Source organism: Ciconia boyciana, chromosome 6 (genome assembly GCF_034638445.1).
Source record: "Ciconia boyciana chromosome 6, ASM3463844v1, whole genome shotgun sequence".
Taxonomy (NCBI): Eukaryota; Metazoa; Chordata; class Aves; order Ciconiiformes; family Ciconiidae; genus Ciconia; species Ciconia boyciana.
The window spans coordinates 65002756-65027539 of NC_132939.1; the positions used below are offsets into that span (position 1 = coordinate 65002756).

General features: G+C 36.9%; 1 protein-coding gene across 5 annotated transcripts in view; it reads right to left on the reverse strand.

Moving 5' to 3' along the window:
* SLC38A6 (solute carrier family 38 member 6) overlaps positions 1 to 24784 on the reverse strand; it is a 45932-nt gene that overhangs the window by 5982 nt on the left and 15166 nt on the right. For 2 of the 5 annotated variants that reach the window (XM_072864413.1, XM_072864412.1), the window contains exons 6-15: positions 19389 to 19467; positions 14442 to 14524; positions 13916 to 13974; positions 9079 to 9144; positions 8831 to 8884; positions 7208 to 7287; positions 6412 to 6512; positions 2352 to 2476; positions 1350 to 1494; positions 1090 to 1184 (exon numbers count right to left, since the gene is read on the reverse strand). In XM_072864413.1, coding sequence (XP_072720514.1) covers positions 1090 to 1184; positions 1350 to 1494; positions 2352 to 2476; positions 6412 to 6512; positions 7208 to 7287; positions 8831 to 8884; positions 9079 to 9144; positions 13916 to 13974; positions 14442 to 14524; positions 19389 to 19467 — 887 coding nt within the window. Of the gene's footprint in view, positions 1 to 13; positions 206 to 1089; positions 1185 to 1349; positions 1495 to 2351; positions 2477 to 6411; positions 6513 to 7207; positions 7288 to 8830; positions 8885 to 9078; positions 9145 to 13915; positions 13975 to 14441; positions 14525 to 19388; positions 19468 to 24784 lie in introns of those variants that run through there. The other 3 variants (XM_072864414.1, XM_072864416.1, XM_072864415.1) reach the window with 3 other exon arrangements.

Here is a 24784-nt window from a genome sequence, read left to right on the forward strand (position 1 = left end):
ACATCTCTAAGGCTTCTAACTAATGATGAAAAAACCTGTAAGAACAGGTTTAAATAGTGTCTTTTGAAATAATCTTTAGTGTTTCAAATTACTCAGTCTTCAAACACAAGGTATCTGCTTAGGGGGAAACTGAACTAAGCCTGCTCTGGGGTAGTTTCATTGGGAACTCTCAGAGCAGTCTGGTTTGCTTGCTCACACTATCCATCTGCAAAGGAAAAAGAAAAAAAAAAAAAAAATCATTTGCCCTTTACAACTCTGAACGAATTAAGAAACGGAATTTGTATTTTACTCAAAATATAACTCAAGTTACAATGGATTCTTTACATTTTTTAATAGCCAGATGATAATAAAACCACAGTTCAAGAGACAGTAGATTGCTGATTTATAACAAGGCCCCAAATCTGTTGGAACTTGTCAAGACTTTAAATGGTCAGAGAACATCATTATTAGATTTTCTTTCAGATTCCCTATTTTGTCAATACAAGAGCAGCCCTATGTACCGTAAGAATGGCAGAAGGACTATGTATAAACAATCTGTCAGCATTTTAGCCACTGTCATGAAGTTGCTCTGCTGAGCAGTGGTTAAAATGAAGACAAACAGTTACAGTGCAAAAGCAGACTGCTGCACAAATTCCAACTAGAACTTAACCTACTACACCAAAAGAGAAACCATAAAGAGGAGGAAAAAAAAAAAAAGTTTTTGAGAAGGCTTACATAGAAAGCAAGCATAAACACTGTTTCACTTAAATGCAGTTTGGCTTTGTCCCAACTGCTCAGACAGCATCAGAGTAACGCATAAAAACTGAGGAGAAATTGGATTAAAAGTCAACATCTGAAAACTGTAGGGAAAAGTGTGTACTTAGATCAACAGTCCAGCATATGGACATACGGCTAGTCAAAAATCTCTTGTGAAGAAGGAGTTTCAGAAAGACTAGAGCTGTCTAGGATAAAAGAAAAGGAAAAAGATTTTGTGAACTGCAATGCAAACAAGAACTTTTCCCCTTGGATTACATGCTCTACAGCATATTAAGATGCATCTAAAATGAGCCTGTTTAAATAGAATTAGCACACATGAAAAAAAAAGCATACCCCAAGTTTCTGTGGTGATAAAAAGTCCTCTCTGCTAAGTTTAAGATAAAACAGTCCAGGATATACAAAAAGCAAACATGTTGATGTGGTTGAACCTTTAAAAAAACAGAAAGTAAGATTTTACTTGGAGCAAGACTGAAGTATATTAGCTTATCATAATACTGAATTTTTTGAAGAAAACTTAACAAAAAACAAAAAACAAAAACAACCCCCCCAAAACCACAAACAAACCAAAACAACCAACAACCCCAACAACTTACCAACTACTCCAAATACATTTTTAATGTCCGGCACGTACATTGCAAACAAAACAACAATTGTATTCAGTGTTAAAGTGACAAGGATATGGCAAATCCACGACACAGGAAGATGAGAGAAAAATACCATCAATACAGCTTTCCTTACCTACATAATATGAAGAGAAACATTGCATGGGTAAACACATACATATACATATATTTTAATCTTATCTCAATTGCATAAACTTAAGAATGACATCATTCCAGATGTGAAAGAACATTTGAAAAATCAAAATGCAAAAAATTCAGTAATAGTTAAATGTTTTGTCTTTCTCTAGCATAGAGTTTACTTTAGTATTAAAGAAGTATTTATCACATAGCCATTAGTCTTAAGGAGTACTCCTTTTTTGCAGGGACAAAAGAAGGTCTGGGGGATAATGCTTTGTCTCTTTGAGCATGGTTGGTAGCACATGTCAGCATGTTGCCAACTGATACATAATCTATATACTACTTCTATATACACAGTTTCGCATGCACAATTTTTTTTGGTCATAACTGAATGAATTTTCAGTTCTACCACGGTATTGATAAACTAAAGTAGGGGGTTTTGGTGAAATAGGTCAATATGTGTTTTTAATTTACAATTAAATTGAGTTTTCAAGTATAAGTGTGTTTGTGTGTGGGTGTGTGCATGTGGAAAGGAAAAACCAAGTCAGCAAAACTCAATTTAAGGGGAGGGGGGGAATCAAACTAAATAAACTTTAGAAGTTCTGAATTCTCTAAATTAAAAACAATGCTGTGGGCTAGTTTTAATCTGAAATCTGCCTCAAGAGCACAAATTAGCTTAGTGGTTAGTTGTTATTTTGGAGCTCTCATGGAACATATGCAAATATGTGGTCTTTGATCAATCACTTGACAAGTGAATAAGATACACAAGACTAGATGTGACTCAAATATTGCAGTCTGCAAAGCATTAACGTTACCATTGCTTATGCCAACTTCAAAACGTTTAGGAGTACTTACTGGGAAATGGATTAGAGGCACGGTCAAAAGCACAGCAAACAGCACGGCTACTTTAACAGTCAAGATGACAATATCATGTGGCAGGTACCTGCTGTAACCTTGTAGCAATTCAGAGTCCACTTTGTCTGAAAACCAGTAAAATTAATTGCTTTGTTAATCATTTGAGAACTAAGACAATTAGCAATGCATATTAAGCTTACATTCAAATTGATCAATTTGCTTGTGACTAACGCGGAGTGGAGGGGGGGTTGCAGATATGCATCACTATGGCATTACTGATATACTAGCTCTAACAGAGACGCAACCTTGAGAAAACTGGAAAAACCCTTGGAAAAGGCCAGACCCTGTAGAGCCTCTGCTGAAGCCAAAGCTACCTGAAGAGAAGATACAAATATGGAGGAGAAAGCATTAAAAAGAAAGATGAGCTGACATGAAGCCAAGTATACAGTACTGTAAAACTTGTTCTATGTGTCTGAAACAGTCAACACCAGATTCTTTTGGTTCAACTAGAAGCCAGAAACAAATCAATTTTGCTAAATTCGCTGAATTGCATTTCCTTTTTTTTCCCCAGAAACATTAGGTGACACACAAGGTAAAATTTCATTACTTGAAAGAAAAGCTACAATTCTAATTTAAAGAAAGAAAGAAATGTTCAAAACTATGCTAGCGTATGTGCTTTTACTGGCTGTAGTTAGCAATGTATTGCTGGATGACATGGAGAAGGTTAACTAGCATCAGTTATAACTTCTAAAACAGATTCATTAAAAAACAAAACAAAACAAAACAACAAAACTATTGACAATTGACACTGATTTTTCCCTATGCCAAATGAGCAGATACGTGGAACACAAGGACACCTGAAGGCTGTGTCATTTTGGATTCTTATAGCACCCAGAGAACAACAGAAGAATGCACTGGCAACACACCCAACCAGGCCAAACACTTTCAAATGAAAGCTCTGTATCTTCAGCAGTAAGAATCTCATGTGCTATCCACCACATGCATATTTAGCTTTGCAAAACCAACCCTACTATGGAATTACTACAGTATCGTATACCACAGATACACCGTCACGAGAGTTACTTTTGTACTATTCGAGTTACTTTTGTACTATTCGAGTTACTTTTGTACTATTCGAGTTACTTTTGTACTATTCGAGTTACTTTTGTACTATTCGAGTTACTTTTGTACTATTCGAGGCAGAAGTGGGGCAAAAAGTGATGAATCAGTGATGAATCCTTCATGTTTGACTTTTGCCCTTTTAAGGTGAAACGTTTCACTAAGTTAACAGCAAAAGTCAGAGCCCTGAAAGTGGTCTGCTACCCTGACTCTTTTTTTTGGCATCCCTGACTCTATGCTTTTTTGCACTTCAGAATGGACCAAAATTTCCGCCAACATCCAGTTGCCGTATGAAGTTTCAAATTCACAGAAAACAGAATAAAACATCTGAACCACAGAAAGACGAAGCATGTCTCATTTCAAAGAGGGAACTCTTTTTTTGTTTTCAATTTAAAATAAAATGTTTTAAATTTTCTCGGGCTGGTGTTTTAGGAACAGGGAACAGATTCTATTTAGAGAAATAAGTTAATTAAACAAGACAACCAAAAAGTGAAAAAAGGAGAAGAAGCTTGCAAGGGGCAGGGAGGGGAGGGGGAATCTCTTACAGACACCCGCTGTTGGTTCCAGTGTTTTAGGCTCTTCAGTCTAAGAGTCACTAAAAGAAATCAGGCTTGCAGAAAACCAAGAATGTTCCCAGTGAAAACAGACTAAAAGACTATGGTCAAGACAGGGCCTTGTCCCAAAGAAATCATGACAGTGAAAGTAACAGGAACTGGGATGGTTCCTAGGACTACTACTGCTTTTCTCCTGCTCCCCCCCCCCCTTTTTTTTTTTTTGCACTTCTTGTTGAGATCTCATCTGCAGACTCATGGTTATCCCTCAATGCCTGCTGTATCTCTCAGACTCTCCGAGTGGCACTCAAAACTGTATTTTCCTATAAACCACATGGAGACAGTTAGGAAACAGTAATAGTGGTCTATATGCTATTAGGGGTTTCATTACTCCCCATATAATCTTTCAAAGGATTCTGAGTGTCAAGGGAACATTTTCAGACAGTTATGGTAAGACATACACTTGTACTTGGGGAAAAAAGGTGTAAAATTCCCTAGAAATTTGGAATTATTAGCTGCTGAAAGCCAACATTCTTAGTGCTTTGTCAGACACTATCTCAATCCCACGATCAAGAAATATAAAACACTCTGAAAGGAGAGGAAATCCTAACTGGAACACTTTTGTCTTACTGCCTTACTGTCCCTTATAAGAATTTTTATTCATTCCAATCAACACAGGTTAGCATGTGGTCATCTCATAAAAAGGGTAAGTTTTCAGACAACATTAGAAGAGTCCTCATAGGTGACCGTGATGCATTTATGTGATGGCCTTTGTATGATACTACTCCAGAAGACGGTTAGATCACCAAATAGAGGTGATTCAATTTGACAATGCATGCTACGTGAGCAAAACACACCGTAACACAAATCTAAAGCAGGATACACAGAGCCAAATGACATTTCTTAGAAAAGGCATCACACTGTGATGTTCTATGACAGGATACTAAAACTGCTGTATGAAATAGACACTCACCTACACCTGCCAAGGTTATGATGGACCTTTAAAAAAAGCCACTATGTAAATAAGGGTTCTGAAATCTTTCTGAGTATTTGGGAAATGCAAGAATACCAGACAGACAGAGTCATCTATGTTTAAACTCCACTAAAAAAACACACCCAAAAGTATTCAAGAGTCCAAATGCAGAGTTATTGAGTTGGTACTGAAGCACATTGCCATGTAAGCTCTACAGCAAATGGATCTGAAAAATGTCTGCAGAATTTGGTAGGGCAAGTTTCATACCCTGCTTTTCTGTTTGGTGAATAAAAAGGTACATCAAGCACTATGTCAACAACATCTCTAAGAAATATGTGTTTCTTGGTTCAGTTCACGTATCAAACAGGTATCACCTCTGGCTCAGGAACTGCATGCAACACAAATTACTGAAGACAGGAAGCATGTGCGAGGAAGCTCAACTCAAAGCTTATCCTTTAAAACTTTTAAATTCTTCCCTAGTCTTTTGTCATTGCCCTCCACTGAAGTCAAGACCCAAAACTAGATGGGCGCTTTCCCTGATTCAGACCTTCTAGTTTTCTTATGTTCCTTGTCAATTTTTTTCCGGAGTCCCCTAGTTTGTCTTTACATTACACATAAACAAAGGTATTGTGAAGAAGTCACTTTGTGCAATCCTTTAAAATAAAGCTTTCCTAAATTGGATGATTCATGGGAAATTTTTTTTCCACTTTCAGCAGATTTCTAGTGAAATAGCTAGTGTTAGTTACAATTAATTTGTAAAAGTACAAAAACAAAACAAAGAAGCCATACATGCTTTGTACCCAAGCTGTATCAGACAGGGAAAACATGCTGCAAACCTTCATGCCTACCTAACATTAGGGCTAGCCTGCTGTGGGTCAAATTCCCCTCATAAAAGGCAACAGCCTCAGCGCTACTTAGAGACTATGTGCTGGCATATCACAGGGTTAATAAGTGATAAATGTTGCTAGAAGATACACCCTTAGAACAGACCTTTCAAACTTGTTGGACAAGCAGACTATTATCAGATCTCCAAATTTTTCACAGACCATGATAAATCCGTTCTCAGCTTTTAAGTGAAAATATTATACAGTCCAACATATAGTGGCAATCAGTAGTCTTAATTACATAGCATTAAAGAGCATTGACAGACCACCAGCTACAGTTTAGGGACCAATATCTTGCCCGTATAGCATTTTAGGGCATAAACCCTGCAAAGTTTAGCTAGATTACACATTGAGAAGTCAATGAGACTGTAATACTTTGCAGTGTTAGGCATATTCTTAAGTCTTCACAGGAACAAGATTTCTGCAGATTCAAGTGTACCAATGCACAAACAAGCCCAAAGTACTCCAGACAGAATGCATTTATCATTTATTATTAGCCTTCATTCTAAAGACTACTTGAAGAATATACTTACCATAAAATGTCAGGTACCCAAACAGAGCAGACATAAAGTAAATTAGGAAACTCAGACCAATTCCTGTTACAGTTACATTCTGCATTCTACTTTTGGATGGACTAAAACACAAAAAAACCCAGAAAATTAGTGTTGCTTAATCTGCATTGTGAACTATTAAACACAATACAATCTACATTAAAAAAAAAAAAAAAAAATAGCAGCTTGCCTTTCATAAGAAAGCATCCTCTTAATTTACGGCCACAGAGTATTTGCTGAGGTCTGTGCTGTCGGTAACATTTAGGGTTTTTAAAAGTATTTTTAATCTGGTAATTAAGGGGCACTTTTCATGCAGACAACTAACATTGTCCCCATCTTGTAGGTAATTTAGACATACTAGAGTATTTTTTAAATCAAAATTTTGATTTATACAGGATGATATATATTCAGAGCCAGGAACAGAATCTGGGTCAAAAAACTCCACTGAATCAGATGTGGCCAAATGCAGATTCAGTTACAGCAATAAAAATTAACTAGGAAGTACCTTAGCAAATGACCTTTTTTCTCCAGATTGTCCAGGCCAGGACAATGTACTGACATTGATGATGGAACCATATTTGCTACTTTTCTCTCCTGTAAGAGAGGAAAAGCCAGTACAGACTAAAACTGTACATTTCCCAAAAACTTGAAAGCTACTTATTTTGCATTGTTTGATGGCACTGACTTGAAAATATAAATTATTCAAGATTAATTTAGGGAAAATATTACAGAAATACTATCATTATATTTTACTATTGCATGTGTTTTCATACATTACCTTCGGAGCTCACAATAGATGGGTAAGACTGAGGTATGGCAGAGAAAAGAGAAGGCCATAGTTGGTATTGCATAAGCACTCTAAAATAGAAGAAAAACATCTTGTAGGTTTTTTGTTATTAACAATGGTTGGAAAAATATCTGGATGAATTCACAATTCAGTTCAAGCATTGGAAGTCAGTGGAAATCTTTTCACGTTAATGCTTTGAGATAAATCTCCACAACACAGAATGGTGTCTCTGAATCATTCCACAAAAACTGGACCTTTTCAACTAGTATCTCTTCAAGTGGTGGTCATAGCTTACTATTTCATGACCAGGAGAGGTCATGCTGTCTATAAGCCAAGAACTGAAGGATTCTTTTTTAGCTATATTGAGGCCAAGTACTTAAAAGAGTAGGATTTGCCCCAGAGTCAGTGTATCATTCATGAAATTTTCTAAGAAGTTTTCTAAATTCTAATATCCATAGCTACCTGTCAAATTACTGATTCCTTCATCCTGACTTCGCTGTTTTCTTATTACTCCTTCAGAAAAATTTGGACACAGCATCCAGAAAATATAACATGCTTTGGCATCTGAAGTTAAGATAGTTATGTAATTAAAGTTGCAACCACACAATTAGTGGTATGTTATTCCAAAAACTTGTAATAGAAGAGATGAATCATCTAGTATAGCTTACTTCAATTGCCAAGTGGAATAAGCTGAACTATAACAAACACTTTTGTGCTGACATAATCAGGCCCATACTGGTAAAAATATGCCACTTTCTATTGATAAAGTTAAAATTAAAAAAGAAGTAGAGACAAGTCCCAAGATTCTTCAAAGCACAAAAGGCCAGAATCTCACGGAAGATGTTTCTGGTCAAAACAAAATTTATTCTTTGATCTACAGATAACATTTGCCTCATGTTCACATTGCCCAAGCTTTTTTTTTTCCCCCCCTTTTTCTTGGGAGGGTGGGAGTGGATTTTGTTTTTTCAGACAAATGCAACCAGCTGTGTCCCTCCTAAATTCCACTACACTACAGGCCTATCCCAGATTTATTCTTCCCTTTTTCCCTTCCCCTTCACCCCACAGAGACTAGAGTTCTACATGATACTTCCTCTCCTGCAAGCCTTGATGGGTGGTGACATGATTTAAATGCCACTTTAATTAACAAATACCAGAGCTGGCATCCACTGAAATGCAGAAGATTGCATTAGGCCTGAAGAATTAGCTTCAGGTAAGAAAAAACTAAGGTTAGGTCCAGGCAGTTTCAGGAAACCTGTTCTACCTCGCCAGGAAGTAAAAGTGTACATACAGCCAAGTAGCATTGACTTCCAGCTGAGGGCATATTAAGTTGGTTTGATCCAGCTGCATCATGAGGCTGACCACTGCTGCATCTGTTACACTTTATACTTTGGTCATATTTGCAAAATGTTTTCATAAATGGTAACTTGGACAGCCAGCCTTCATATAAAAAAGAAAGAGTGAGACTGGATAACACTTGGCAGCAGGTATAGAAAATATTTCAGCAGCCTATAACTAGTTTTACAGAAGAATAGCTTACCCTGGATGGAGTTTAAACCCCAATTCTTTAAAAACCACCACCCCCCTTTAAGTTTGCATATTGTTAATAGAGATTACCTCTTTTGAAAGATGAAAGAGCTTTGCTTTACAATCCCCAGTAGAATTTGAAACCTGCAAGACATACATGCAAAAAAATGGCATAATGAAAGAATAAGCCCAAACCACAGACATGAAACTTTTTAGTTTCTGTGATGATTAAGAAAAGAAGGAATTTAAATTACAAGTAATTCTGAAAGCGTTAATGTAAAAAAAGCATTACAGTTACTAATAAAATGAGAAGAACTTCAAAACAGCATGCACGTTACCTGTAAAGACTCTATGGCACTACTTAGAGGTAGAGGACAAGGGATCGACCATTTTTTAATCATAACCTGCAAAGACAGCGTATTTCATGTATGAATGATACCCTAAAAATCAGTATAAATTTAGATATATGTAGCTAAAATATCAGACTGTTCGTGTACAAAGCACAGAGCTACACCCATAGTAAATTAACAGGCTTGACTGGTAGATAGTTAGGCCACAAGAAGGAAACTTGACAGAAAAATTTGTCAGTGCCATTCCATACAGCTGCTTACTCTGCACAGCTGGCAGACTTATTGGCATGCCTATCGGAGGTGGTGCACCGAAATGAGCTCTGACATTAACTGAAATAACAACCAGCACTCCGCATTCACTCTCTGTGCTCCACACTAACTGCCTCCCATACAGAATAGCTGCTGTGTTAGCTATCCCAGGCTCTTTCCCTAAGTAGACAAGCCCTTAACAGAGATAGAGCAGAGCCTAGGGCTAATCTTAAAAGGCAGAAACATATGGTTTGGACTAGAAAGCAAAGGAAAAACAATAAATGCAATTATTGTCCCAGAATGTCATTGGGGCTTTAGCTACACCCTGCTGCTTTAGGGACTGCCAAGTAACAGGGCTGAAAATCAAAGGGAAATTAAAATAAGAAATGTTACCTCCTTTTTCAGGAGCCTAGTTTAAAATGATAGTTGCATTGCTCTCCTCACCCTAATTAATTTCCTATTGTAGTTGCCTGGCTTTAGAGGTTATAATTCTTTTGAAGCCTAGAGCAAATAATTAAAAATTTAATTAAAGACTCAAGATTCATGAGAAGAATAACTTGTAGGAGAGTTCTCCTGGCTCAGAGAACTACTTTTTGCTTGCAGCCAAGTGGTGTTTCCCAGAGGACATGGATTAGATGCTCCCTCTTGTCACCAGTGCCAGGAGAAGCAAACAAATCCTACGTCTGGACAAAATGTGGGGAAAGGAAACTGCGGGTACGCAGTTTGTTAATGGCAGTCCGTTGTGGCAACAACACGTCTTAAATTGCATGACTAAGAACAACTCACAACAACTCAAGGTATGGAACTAGGTAGTAGCTTGCTCAACAGCAGTCTGCAAACTTTGTGAAAAAGGACTGTCAATGGAAATCCTACAACCATGTTTCTGATACTGAACTGGCACTGCTTTATAGCAGGAGATCTGTTTCTACCTGCTTATTGATTGGCTAAACTGCCTCCCCTGTGCAATGTGAACTGCAGCCTCATCTGAGGAAGGGTGTAAGAAGGGACAAGAACATGCTGGTAGTACGTCCAGGAGTTCAACCGAAGAGCGAGCAAGGGAGAAGGGGGAAAGCACCAAACACTAAAATATAACTTGGGTCTGTATCTTACACACGCATGACTGTCACATGGGTTACCCCTGCTTCATCTCTTTCTTGTGCATTAAGCAGTGAGGAGCCATGAGCCAAGACATAGATGCAGACTGCTGCTGCAGTAGTACCACAACTGTGGATGCATGGCTGGGCTATCTCCTTAGGAAGCCCAAGCTTGTTGGCTAGCTGAAGACATTTATGAGGCTGAGCAAGAAGGCAAAATATTTTTTCAAGGAGATCTCTGGGTATCTAAAGGCACCCAGATAGGGGGAATAAAGGAGACGCTTTGAAGGCTCCAAAGCAGAAGGCTTTGTGGAAACTCTGGCTAAGGCTGGAATAGGCTTCCTGAGCAATGAAAAGGGGCATGAAACTGAAGGGCAAGCTTTGGGGGAAGTGAAGTGTGCCTGGCAGTGGTGGGGGCCAGCTTTCCTGCAAGCTAAAGAGCAAAGATATATATATAAACATTGCAGAGGGAGGACAAGACAAGCCAAACATAGAAAGCTGAAGAACATTTTTCTAAAATGAAATTCATACAGATTAAGAACAGATTGAAATGGAAATAGAAGGAGACAAAATAAAACACACTAGGTGGATTTAAAATCTGTAATTATATTTGCCTACCTGCTTAATTACTTAAATCTGTTTGGGTTTCCAATTGTAGTCTACTCCATATTTCTAATGAGGTCCCCCCCAACAGGAAGAGATTTTTAAGGTGGCAGCACAGCCCAGTTAGCTGAGCAGTAATGCAGGCAGCACAGACAATCTTCCTCTGGAACTTTAAGCCTATTTCATACAAACGTCTTTTGAGTATAACAAACATTTGGTTTTAAGTGGAAAAAACCCTAAAACCTAAAGAGAGATTCTAGTGGAAATAGGCCATTTTAAACCCACACCAAAAACATTGCTAAAAAATAAAGTTAGAGGCTCAAAATGTTCTAATATTCTCAGTGATGTTGCTTTTTCGTATTCTGTGGAGGGAAAACAGGAATCCCTTTATTCCAGCAGTACTGACAGCACTCAGGAAAAAGGGGCTCTCTGAGCATAACATCGTTCATTACATATGGCAGGTTCCAAATCTGCATCACATTTTGTTCTGGGAACGTAAACAGGAGATTCAGAAAAATACCACCAGGAATCATTAACACCTTTGTTGAACAAACTACCAATGGCGCTGTCTCCACAAAAAAAGAAAAATCTGTCTTTACTCTTCGCCAATATTCAATATAGCAAGAGGGGAGGCAATAAAAAAAAAAAGTTTAACGATCACATTTAATTTCTTTTCACTTAGGATTCAAGTCAGGAAAGTATTCAACAATCAGAAACAAAAGTGCTCAGGACCTCACAGGATCTGGCTTCGAATTAATAGTTACATATATTTGTTTTTCTCCCAGATCAGCTCATGTCAGTGTTTTCACTTTTTTCCAAGTGAGGACTATAACCAGTATATTAACTTTAAAGGAAAAGATACTGAAGCACAGAGAGGAGATACGTGACCTGCCAAAGCCCCACAGCAGAGCACAGAGAACAAGGAGTAGACTCTAGACCTTTTGCTCAGTGCACTCACTAGACCATACGGACCAAGACATACGCTATCTATTGTACCTATCTTTTCTGCAGGCTGTATTAAAACTGTGGGTTGCTGGCAAAAAGCTGAACAGATGGTATGCACTTGAAAATGCACAGAATTATTGTATATGCAAAATATGAATGTATTACTTCCATATGACTAACACAGTTTTCTTCTGGAACAAATTAAAACCTATCTGCCATACAGAAATTAACATTGTGCAAACTAAACACCATTTCAACAGCACGTATCACCCACCCGCAAAGCATTAGATATGAAAACTAAATGGCAGGTAATGCCTTTGAGTTTCAGTGCCTGAAGAAGGCAGAGAGAATATTCTGTGAAGAGTATTAGTTTTCTTTAAATATCCATAACGGCTTTTAAAAGTTTTGACTTCAATTAGATTTACTGTGGCTGCTTCTTTGTCATTTAACAACAAAGAGTAAGCATACAAATTTAACCATTTCATAAGAAATCCAGCTGTCTGCGTACTCCTTCATTAGTACTTTCTACCTACTTTTTTGATAGAGAATCAAAACTAAACCCTAGCTTAAATCATCCCAGCTTGAAACGTCTGCACACAAGTCTTGCTTACACACTTGCCTTTTCTGAGCCCAAAATTGTTTTCAAATGCATCCAACCATTACAACAGCTTTCTTCAGAGATGCATATACATTCCCATTGAAATCCAGGAACTGACTTGTTTTAAAACTCTTGCAACTGGCTTCAGCCAAAGGCCTATTTCAGTATTATAGTTAGTGCTTTTTCTTTTTTTTTTTTTAAGATAAATTTTAGGACGGAGGTCAAAAGTTAAGGTAATTTATAAATATTACAAATTAATTTCCATTAGCTCTGGAGAGGCTGTAGCTCCTCCTCAATGCTCAGCTCAGGAAGAATACTTCCCAAGGTCCTACAAACACTGCAATTCTCCAGGGATACCCTAGGGAGATGTTTTGACAGCTTTGAAGTTTGGTTTTATCACATGGTTTAGTTTCTAATGGATTGCCTTGGTCTCCTGGATGGCATGTTTGTTCAACTTGCCTTCAACTCTGTTTATCCCTTTGTAAAACAGGTATTAAATGCAAGTCAATGCAAGCCAGAAAGACAGGGGAGAGGGGGAACGTTTTTCTGGGCTCCCAGATAAGATTCTTGTTTCTATACCTAGATGACAGAGTGTGAGTTGCTTGTACTATGTATTACACACGTGCATTAACATACTTTTTCCCTGTAAAAAGAAAAATATCATAACTTAGAGGCACATTTTCCTTTTAGATCAGCCTAGCAGATCTCACTTTTGATATTTCGAAAGATCTACCTCACAGGGGCCTTGAGAGGGTGAACATCAGGGTCAAAAACCCCCATATGGCTCCGAGAAAAGAACTTTTCCTTTCAGTAGGAAAGAAGAATAAGGTCATTGACATATTAATGAATCTTGTAAACTGCCTTAATGAAGTTCTAGTTTTCTTTGCCTTTTTTTGAACTCTGTCACTCCATTATACATGTAAATTTAATTTATTTGGAGTATATTAAATTTTCTTCTGCACTAGTTGCAGTAAGTAATAGTTAGAAGCTAAGAAAACAGAATTCCATTCCACTACTAGTAGGGAAACAAAAGTATATGTGCCAGCTCCCTTCACTGCACTGTCAGCAAAATAAAAATATTGTTACATTTACCAGTCCAAAATATAATTATTTTAAATCTTTTCACATGCTTGAAAGTTCATATACATTTCCATGCCTCAACAAAACAAATGTAATCTGTCCAAGCAAGCACATACTGAACTTAAGGAAAACTCTAAATTTCACATAAAAAGTTAAGGGGGGAGGGGAAGACAATTCATTTCAAAACAGGCTTATGAAAACATTCAAACAATAAGAAAAAAAAAACAGATAAGCTGTGCACAGATTTTTAACTTACCACAAGAGCAAAGTACACCATAAAGAAAAATGATAAACTACTTGTGTAGCCAAGAAAGCCTGTAAAATAACAGTAAAAATAAAAGAGAATTTATAAGGAAAGTGATCCTAATGTACAGCTAAAGCTTTACATTTTAGGCATGTTTTCTATTACAGTGCTTGGTATCTGGGGCTTAGGACTCAGAATAACAACATTCCAACTGCCTGTCACAGATCATTTATGTAGTTTTGTAGGGCAGAATTAGAACTGGCTTACCACTAATGGCACGCTGTAAGTAAATGCAGCTCTTTAATGTTCTGCTGTAAAGATTTTATTTTAGTATTGCAGACAAAATACTACTGCAACCCAAGTAATAGGTTAACTAGGCAGGGCTGGAAGGCAGAACACACTACAACTTAAGTAATCCCCACCATCACCAGCCCCCTGCCAGTTAAAATAAATAAATAACCCATTAAGGTTTTAAAGTCTTCAACTGTAATTGCTACTAAAGTAGAATAAGATTCGCTTCTCTCCTTTAATTACTCACCAATTTTAGGAAGAAGCGCAAGAGGAAAAACAATGCAGACTGAAGTAATCAGTAGCAGCAGTCTCCCATCAAGGTACCAAGACCTGTTGGAATATCTATTTATGACTGATACAAAGCTCAAGAGTCCTAAAATATATGTTCTATTTCAAAACCGTAATCTTAGACAAAATAACCACTAGGAAAAGAAAAAGAAATAATTTCCAGTCTCACACGCTATTTACATTAATTCGTATTCCCAGTTTCTATATTCTGATATAAAACTGAGTTCCCAGATAACAAGGAAGCAGAGCACCATCCCATAACGAACCAGCATTGCAGGCAAAGTTCCACAGGCAAGTGTCTGCATGGATCAGAGGTCTGATGTGTGTACAGTTATTTCTCAGCAGCACAGTATGCAAATCCCTGCCTTTATTCAAAGAAATGATCAGAAGGAAGGGTATTTCATACTCTACAGATTTCCAACAGAAGTCGGAAAACATATAGTACCCTACATATATCTTGAATTGGATTACACTGAGTTGCATATCTACACAAGCAGAAGCAACAGCAACATGAATTCCCACTTACTGTTGACCCTCCCTTCCAGTTTATTCCTCCTACATGACCTTAGTTCCTTACCATTTCCAAGAGGTGTGAAATAGAAAGCCAAGCTACCCAACCTATTTGTTTGGAAATTCAGTTATGTTTTCTAAACATACCAACTTTCTCTTCTGCCTAAGTTCCATTACACCTATCATCACAGTGTTCAAATAATAGAAGAAAACAACAAATAAATCAACTTCCAGTTAACTTGAAATTATGTTTTCTGTCCAGAGGTGACGTAAGAAAGAACAGCAATAAAGAGAACTTTCTTATCTTTAATCTTGCACAAAGTGATCACTCATTCTTTGCCTACACCCACACAAAAATGAAAGGACAGAAGGGATGGAAATTATGCTAATGAAATCTGCTATAATGTTTATACAGAAAACAATACATATAAAAAAAGCATTGTAGAGGCATATGAAGTCTTAATGCATTTAAAATCTATTCAGAGTATCTAAATCTCATCTCCAAACTGATGAAAGTACAGATGTGTAAGTTGTGAAGAAACAGAAACATCTTGAGGGTGGCTTCCCCTAACTTGGTAATAACCGTATCCTGTACTGATAAACATCTTGCGCATCAGCCTCCGACTTAACTACCTATAAACACCTTGGCCTTTGACCTTCAAGTTTATTTAGTCCAGGATATGGTTAGCACCTAATAAACAGGCAGCACCTCAAGTTATCATAAGGAAAGTAGCATAACACCTGTGTTAAAGAAAAATTACCATATACTTATATTAACTACTGTCATACATCGTGGATAACGACTTGTGTCACTCGTTTGCAAAAATATATAAAATAAATGAACAGAGAAATTTCAAAGTTGAGGGCATCTTCGCCATATCAAAAATCAAAGTAACCCTTAAGCAACAATGTCTGTATTAAAAATTACTCAAAATACATCACTCTTCAAAAAAAAAAAAAAAAAGAATGTATTACTAGCCTAGGTCTGCTACTGCTACAGTGAAAAAGCAACTTTGCCAGGATCAGGTCCCTGCTGTAGTGTTCTTTGTGTTGTTAACATTTAGCATTCACATATTTTTGAACTCTTTCCTCCTAGGATGATGGATGTTCAGATTAGGAGGTACAGTATCATAGCAGTAGGCAAAAGTATAACGAATGCTGCACTATGTGTACATGTGGGACCTCTGTTTTAAGTCTCCTGATTCTAAGCATGCAGCAAATCCACAGTTGCCATTGTAGCTCACAAGCTCAGCAGGCCAGAGAATAAATTATTTTGCTTACTTTATGGTAAATGAAAAAACATTTGTGAGGGAGGGGGAAAAGAGAGAGGAAAACTGCAATGAGGTGATATGAAGGAGAAAAAAAAAATGTTGTAGACTGCTTAATTTTGGAATACCAATTCTTTTATTTAGCAAGATCTCAAAAAACTGAATAGTGGAACACTTACTGGTTATCAAAAAATGTGCCCATTTTTTCCCAAAAATACTGTTGTAGAAATACACTTATTTTCCAAAGGCAGAATAAATGTTTTGATATTGCCTTTAAAATCAGTTTGATCTGCAAATTTAATCGTATATGATAAAAGCGTTCCAAGTATGAAATATGGAATATAAATCCTTGACTCTACTGAAAATGCTTTGGCATACAGATGTTCCTACCCCCTCCCCCATATTTTAACTAAAAGCAGACATTTATAAATCGCTTTAATTTCATTCCTGAATGCAACAGGACAAGAGATTCATATGTTCTAAATTAGGATCTTACTCTCCGTCCATATCAATTATATAACACACAAGCAAGACAACTTAATTGCATCAATCATATCGTCCTGACAGGGTCATTAAATGTTAACACAGGGCTCACAAATTACAACTTTTTAACACAATCCTCATTTGAAACTATGTTAATGTCATCAAAACTATGTGGAATTCTGGTTATGCAGACAGACTGAAACACCTCAACTTGCAATTAACGAGTGTTCATATTGTATGTTTCTGTTTTTTAATAAAGACATGAAGATGTATTACACACTGGCTCTGAGCCTTTCAAACACACGCACACCTGCTAACCTTTACCTATAAAAATAATTCAATGTGCAAAACATTCTTTAAATGGCTTTCCCAAAAGTATGCTTTGGGATGCTATATGGATATAAAATATCTTTCACAGATAGTTTAACTGACACTTTTGATACATTCCAACTACAGTTAAAGATAAATTCTGCACCCAAATGAAAGCCTATCAGATGCTATGATGACTTAACAAAAACAGAACAGTTGTGCAACCACCTCTGGAAACAAGTGGTCCAGTTAAAGAAGTTTAATCAAACTAGTCAATATTTATGCCCTTTGCATAAATAAGTTGCTACTTAGGTTTGATATTCAATTACCTATTTTTGTGGAACAATTTCCTACAATTTAAAAACTCTGTTAGTAAAAAAAATTACTCTTAACATCTGCGAAGAAATGCACAGAAGCAAAAGATTATGATCTACCATGGCAATTAATATGGTAAAATATATGAAATATAGATGTGGGCATACAGAGAAGGTCAGCTGTGTGCATGCACCTGGAATACTGCTTGACCACTGCATTTGAAACATCTGCTTGGGCAAAGAACAGAGGAATCAAATTGTGTCAAACAAACATTTATCAATGGAAGAACTCCCAGTAACAGAGGCAGAAACAGGATGAGACGCGGGCTGACAATCAGCTTACCACTTGAGCTGTGGTTAGTATTCCTACAGACAATTTCATCTCTTTCTAAATGCAAAATTGAACTTCACTCCCATCTCAAGCTGTAATTTCAATGAAGGAAGAAGTAGGGATGGTGGCAGTGCTGACAGCACACCGAGAACTACCATGGCTCAGATGATTTGTAATAACCAGTTCAACCGCTGTAACCTGTCAGCATGTTCACCAGTGTTCGCACCCAGAAGATCTGGCTAAAGATCTTAGCTCCAGAAGCTAAAGCTGGTGGGAGTGTTATCAAATAGGCAGCTCAATAAATAAGTTGTTTATACTGCCTTTTTTAGACAGAACAATCCTCTGAGCAGTATGCATGCATGCGGGACCTCCAGATTCTACCTATTAGGAGTTTTCATAAGCTGTTTGTTTAGAAGTCTATCTTTGTTGGGAAAAGTCACTTTGCATAAACAGAGCTGACATAAAATTAAAACCAGTAGTAAGTGATGTTGTATGCTAAATTTGGGGACAGACAGACTGGAACACACATGCACCAGATACAGTAGCAGACTCAACACCACTGTGTAGGAAGAGTGGAGTTAAAAGTACGACCTTGAAGGACAAGGTGATAGCACCCAAATGAAAAGCTGATGACTATCACAGCTGGAAAAGATATATTAGCAGACTAAAAATGACATATACACATAAAACATAATAGTTTTTTTAAAAAAAGCCCCTTACCAAAAACATATTATTACAAGGGCCAGGAGGGCAGAAAGACAGAAAGCAAGATTACCAACACACTTCATTTCTCAAAATGTTTGTTATAACATGGAAAAGTTATAAATGACAAAATATAAAATGAACTAAAGTACCTTTTAAAAAACTAATTTCAAACTTAAAACTCACCCACAGCATTCACAAATAATACAAGCATCACACAGCATTGAGACAATTTCACCACATTTCAACCCAGAGAAAGTTTTGAGCTCAAAACATCTGAAAATAGCAGTTTGGAAAAACAGCTGTAACACAATCTAAGACACACTGCTATGAACAACAGCAACACTGGAACAACTCGAACAAGGTATTTCAAGTGCTGAAGCTGCAATGTTTGTCTTAGCACAGGCACAGATTTCTTGCAACAGTTCTGACAGAAATCTGAGGGACACACTCCTTACATACATCTTTATAGCTCAATTGCAAAGAGTAATTTCTTTACTGGGAGCCAAGTTACTGAATTATAAACCAAGTCTGGAACCCTGGCATTTTTCCCAAGACAAGTCCAATTACTGGAGCAAGACAACAAAATATTTAAATTTAAATGTCTGCCGGTTTTTGTAGTGTGGTTTTGAAATATGTGAAGTGATAACATGAGAGCAGTTTAAATGTTTCTCCTCCTCTCCCTCCTGTCCCCTCCTACTTCCCCTTTTAAATTTTTACAGAAGGGAGATTTCTGTAGATGGAGTTTTGCCACTGACTTTAAGGTCGTCTGATGGGAAATTGCTATGAGGAAAGAATCACGCTCTGTGTGTGTGCTGCAGAAGGCTTGCACATGCCAGATACAGTTCATATTCCAAGAACCCCTGTAAAAAACTCATTTTTTTAGCATGTGAGATCAGAGGGAAGTGTCAGCACCCATGTCCTTCAGCAGTCCTGAACCACTTTCTTCTTCAAGACAAAGAGAGAATGTATGAAGCATTTTTCCTTACCCACTCTCGTCTCCACTTAAGAACCCCGCAACAGCACCAGGAAGTTCAGACTTAACAATTAAAAGATAAGATGACATAGCTGCAAACAGAAGCAGAACAGATTTAGTAGAGGAATACCAGTATCTCTGGTTGTAACAATTAGCACGGCTTAACTGGAGTGGTTATGATTGGAACATCTCAGCTATATATTAGACACTATGGCACCAGAGTCAGAATTTATTTTCTCATATACTTCCTTTAAAAATAGCTGCAAATCCCTGAGTATTGTCCCAATGTTAGCTAATGCCTCCAAAGAGACTGTTATGATGTGAGTCTTGAAACAAGGAAAACATAACCCAAAGGACTAAAAGGCAAAATAATATAAAATATAGGCCTGACCTTTTGCCTGGGAACATGGACCTACAGGCTTGCAACAGACTACAAGGCTGCAGCACTTCTCCTTCCTCTTTACTCTTTGTAAGACATTGTTAATGACGAGAGTAAATAATAAAGATTTGTTTCTATCAAGAGGTTTTTTTAAAGACTCGGTTTTTATTGTTGCTCAATTGTTGTTGCACTAAATATGACAGAAATTTAAAGACAAGAATAGGACTTGAAAGGTTCTTTATATACTGGATGGTTTGGCCCTCAGAGGTAAGAGGGCCATCAGTGAAAGATCTCCGCTTCTCACGCTGAACCCACCACCAACAAGATCCCAACAACAACATAAAGTGTAAAACTATACAGGAACTGCGAATCAGACAATACATTTTTAGTTACTCTTATAGGACTGTCAACTTGAAATTAAGCGTTTGTACTTCTATTCAGAAGAAAGCAATGATGCATACACATAAATCCAAAAGCTACTTCACTGTATCACTTTTCTCCTTTACTATATAAAATGATCAAAGGCATAAACAAGGTTTTTTAAATTACAACCTATACTAACCTGATACCTTCACATACTGTTCATGTCACTTTTTTCTTTTACATAAGCAGCAAGTATTTATATGAATCAAAAACCAGCAGAGAATTACTCAGAAAAATCAAGCTTTACAAACAGCTTCAACAAATATCAAAGCCTACATGAAACTAATTTCCATCCTTCAGCAGCAAGTAATTTCAGTAACATGCCGACAAAAGTTCAGTTATGTTTAAAGCTTGACAAAAATTGATCTGTTGTACTCAAATTTTACTGTTCTGTATTTATTAACTCTTAGAATCTTACCATGGTGTATTTATTAATGCTTTAAAATTAAAACATAAATTTTAAAAAGGTAAACCAGCAAACTTCCATAAGCTGATTTTTTAATAAGTTTGTGGGGGGGGTTTTAAAGGAATGTTTTGAACCTTAAAAAAATGTGTGGACTCGGACACTGCTGCACTACAGCAGTTAATGTTACATTTTGAAGAAAGGTAACGTGGTCTCTATAAAGAAAGCAAATTCTATTAATACAAAGTGACATCTACCTACCGCAAGGTTAAATTAAAACCATTTGGTAGGTCACTAAATAAGGAAATATTCACTTCTTCATAATTAAAAGCTCTGTTTTTTCCAATATTCAAGTATATTTCCCTGTTGACATGTAGCTGTTGATTGTGTCTGGTGAGGTACTTATCTGCTGTCCTGATTTTACTCTCCTATTTGCATACACAGAATGTAAGTTCAACCACAGAGAACCTTATAGCACGCATATTTCTAAATCCCCAGAACTTGTAAGTAAATTAACACAATTTCTCACACTAAGCTACAGGCAGATGCATATTTCCACCCTACGCAAAGACAGATTTTTTTAAAAATTGGGGGGGGGAGGGATTCCTCTGAATTATAATTCAACTTTATTTATCCATCAGCCTTCTTTCTTGTATTATACAATACTTTATACACAAGCAAGTCAGAATTTTCATATATTTATGTCCTTCAGAAAGATTTTAAAATTAGTTCTTTTGCAGCCTCAGCTGCAGAAAGCTTCAAATTAATTTCCAGATCAGATTTCCTCCTAATATGCAATCTGTCACTCTTCCCTTGCATTCCTATTAGCCTCTGGCTAATCATTTGATCACTTATCCTTTGTTGTGCGCTTACTCTTTGTTTTTAAAAGAGGAGTCCTATTTCACTGAATTCCACTCCTAAGTAGGGAACCAATCATGCACCAAAGAAACTTGCACATGCTAAACATTTGTATGCATCTTTCTTCCTTTCTCTGGGCATATGGGAAACAATCTCACACAGAACGATTTTTTTCCCCCAGTTTATATTCTCTTGTTTGTTCTAGAAGATGAAGAAAATAAATAATAAATAATTTTATTTATATCCTGATGCTTAGATAAGACATGAATCGCGTCCATAAACCTGAGCAGGATGCCTACGCTAAATACAGTTTAAAAAGTCAAATCCTGCTTTTTCTTCACTTACAAACACGGTTGTAATTCTCCTCATGAGCAACAGCTCCTTGTAGCTTTACTCAGCGTGAAAGAAGTAAGAGACACTAACCACTGTTTCACCCTCCAAAACACACTACAAAGCGAGCAAAGAACGTTGTTTGTTTTTTAAAGCTGAAACCAAAACAGCAAAGCCTCATGAAAAGGGCATAGCAACTTGAAAAAATTATTTTAAGTAGGAATAAAGCGCATACAGTACGACAGACAAAAAGTCATGTATCCTTTGCTCCAAGTAAGAAATTTACTTCACTTCCCTGACGCCCACCACAACCAAAGGCATGTCAAGTTATATTGTAAAAATTAAACGTCAGCTATCCTTGGCAGTCTTAATGTATAACGGAAGGAAGAGATTACACAGTCACAAGGCTAAACTGTGACACAAGTGAACACAACAAAAAGCATACCTTGTGCTTTGATTTATTCCACTTTGAAATACAGTCTACCTCTATCATTTTGAAAATAACTTTCATGTTTTAATAACTAACTTTTAAAGCACCTTTTATCACGTACAAAAATTACAATAAGCATACGCTCATCTTTAGAAGTCAAGCGTTCAAAAAGAATTAGCAAACGTCAGAAGCAACGTTCCCTTCAGAGTTCACCCCCCTTGCATGCACATAGGACGAGAGAGCAGAACTTACTACTCTTGCAACCCAGCCTCATCCCCTAAATTAAAAAAGAATGTTATGTTTTCTTTGTGTCACCTTCTCTTTGCAACACATCTATCTTTAGCACTGAGACAGCTTTCCTGCAGAACAAATGTACAATGATGTAGTTTGAGGCTTTAGCAATATGCAGATGCAACAAGTGCTGAACTACAACTACGTAAGCAACCTTCATATAGTTGCTTCTTAATTTTTAGGTCATAAATTTGCATATAATGTTATATTTAAACAATTTTAAGTATGCACCAAGAGGTACTTGATGGAAAACTAAGCAGGTTTGAACTTCTCAATGGGCCTTGTCACAGAAATGCCATAAAACAGTAATCAGCAGAAATAAAAATTATATTATTACTTTATTATTCAATAGCCTTACCACTACCTTGAAAGCAGCAAGAAATTACATTCTTAAAATGCGTATCGCTTTGCCATGTTCTGAAAACTTGGTATTAGCTCTTTGACAGAAAAAAAGATGTTGTAAAATATAAAATAGGGTACTTGCTTTACGCTTTCATTATGATAACCTGTAGTGCCACCATGAGATATGACTCTCTATGAATATACATACCATGCATACATTATTCATAATGTCCTTATTGTGCTACAATATTGTTTAACACTGAGCTTATGTGCCCGTACCTGAAAAAATATTAGTTGCTGGAGAAAAGGGAAGCCAAGGTTATGTTTTTTAAAATAGTCCCCAAAATATCTCTTCTGAGGTAGCCCAACCTTGAAATCAAGTATGCGAGTGGCTTTTTGGTTACCAGAAAAGGAAGTGTAACTTCTCCTTATTACCCTACCCAAAAAAGATCAATTGCTGAAGTCCACAGCAATGATGCAAGCAAATACGTACATTAAACTTATGTGTAAACATATAATTTATTCCTTCCTTAGAAAATTGCTGGTGATAAATCCCTTCAAATCACTTTATTGAAGGGACTGAATCTAACTCTTCTGGTTAGTTTTTCCTAATCTACCACTGTAGCTGTTCATATTAGAGCGCTATAAAGATGTCTTACATTATTAAGCACTGTGCAAAAATGGAACCAAGCTGCCCTCCAAACTTCACATAAGAGAAGACAGGGGGCTGGGGAAAAATAGACTGTATCTATACAGCCAAATTGGCTCTTCAGCTCCTACTTAAAAAGAGAGGGGTGCTGATTTGGGAGTCAGGACAAGTAGACAGAGCAATCTTGATTCTCACCTGGGGGAATACCAGGTAAGACAGAAATTCCTCGGAAATGCCTACAGATAATTAAGATAAATGAAAATGCTCATAACTCTTATCCTCTAAAGAGTTCCATCAGTAAGATCCCTATTTTTCCCACAATACTGAAAAGATTAGAGGCTGAAAGACAGAAATAGCAGAATAAACACTACCAGTCACCGCACACTCCAGCCCAACCGAGATGGATCTTTCATAGCAACTGCATGTGACAAACCCCTTTGAGCTTGTGTCTCCCTTTGCAGGTATGGAGGGGGTTAAAATTGAATCTGTCCTAACCCAAACAATGTGACAAAGTTAAAAAGGAAAGCAGGGAAGGATTTCAAGAAAGAAAGTGAAACTAGAGAGGATTTTGGGCAAGCTCCCATTTTTCCTGTCAAAGAATTAGAATGGAGCAACAAGATAGGAAGTACTTCAGTATTGCATTCAGCTCCTCGGTAAGTAATTCGAATTGTGGAAACATCAGGGATGATGCATGGATGCCACTGAAAACCATCAGCTATTTTAGCCCTCACACCATATGGCCTGAAGAGCATGCTCTTTTGTTTTCATTTTGCAATGAGTCCCCCACATATTTGATTTTAAGAAGACTCCCAATTACCTGATGTATTGTGTTTAGTATTTCCTCTTAGTGGAAGCTTAAAAACAGAAAAAAAATTGGGCTCATTTGTTAGTTTTTAAATGCAGATGTAGAATGGAGTGTGTGAAAGGAGATGTAATGCTTGTTCATATGGAGAAGTTCTGAGAACAGAAATACGTTGTCAACTTCTTTGCTAGCCTTCACGTTATGGGCACTCATCCTGATGAATTTCCACTCCGTTGCTTCCCTTTCCTTCTAACTTTAGCTTTTACCTCAATTACTCTGGAATTTACCTATGGCAAGCTTAAAAAAAAAAAAAAAAAAAAATCCTTATTCTACAGAGAATACGTGGGCAGCAGATTTATTTTGGTAAAGCTTCATTCATTTAATTGTATTTGTACAGTTATGCTAATAAAACTGAAATGTTTTCTACATAGCTTATAATATATTCCATCCTGACGTATAGCTGCAGGTTGGGATTTTTGTCTTTTTTTAATTTAAAGCAAGC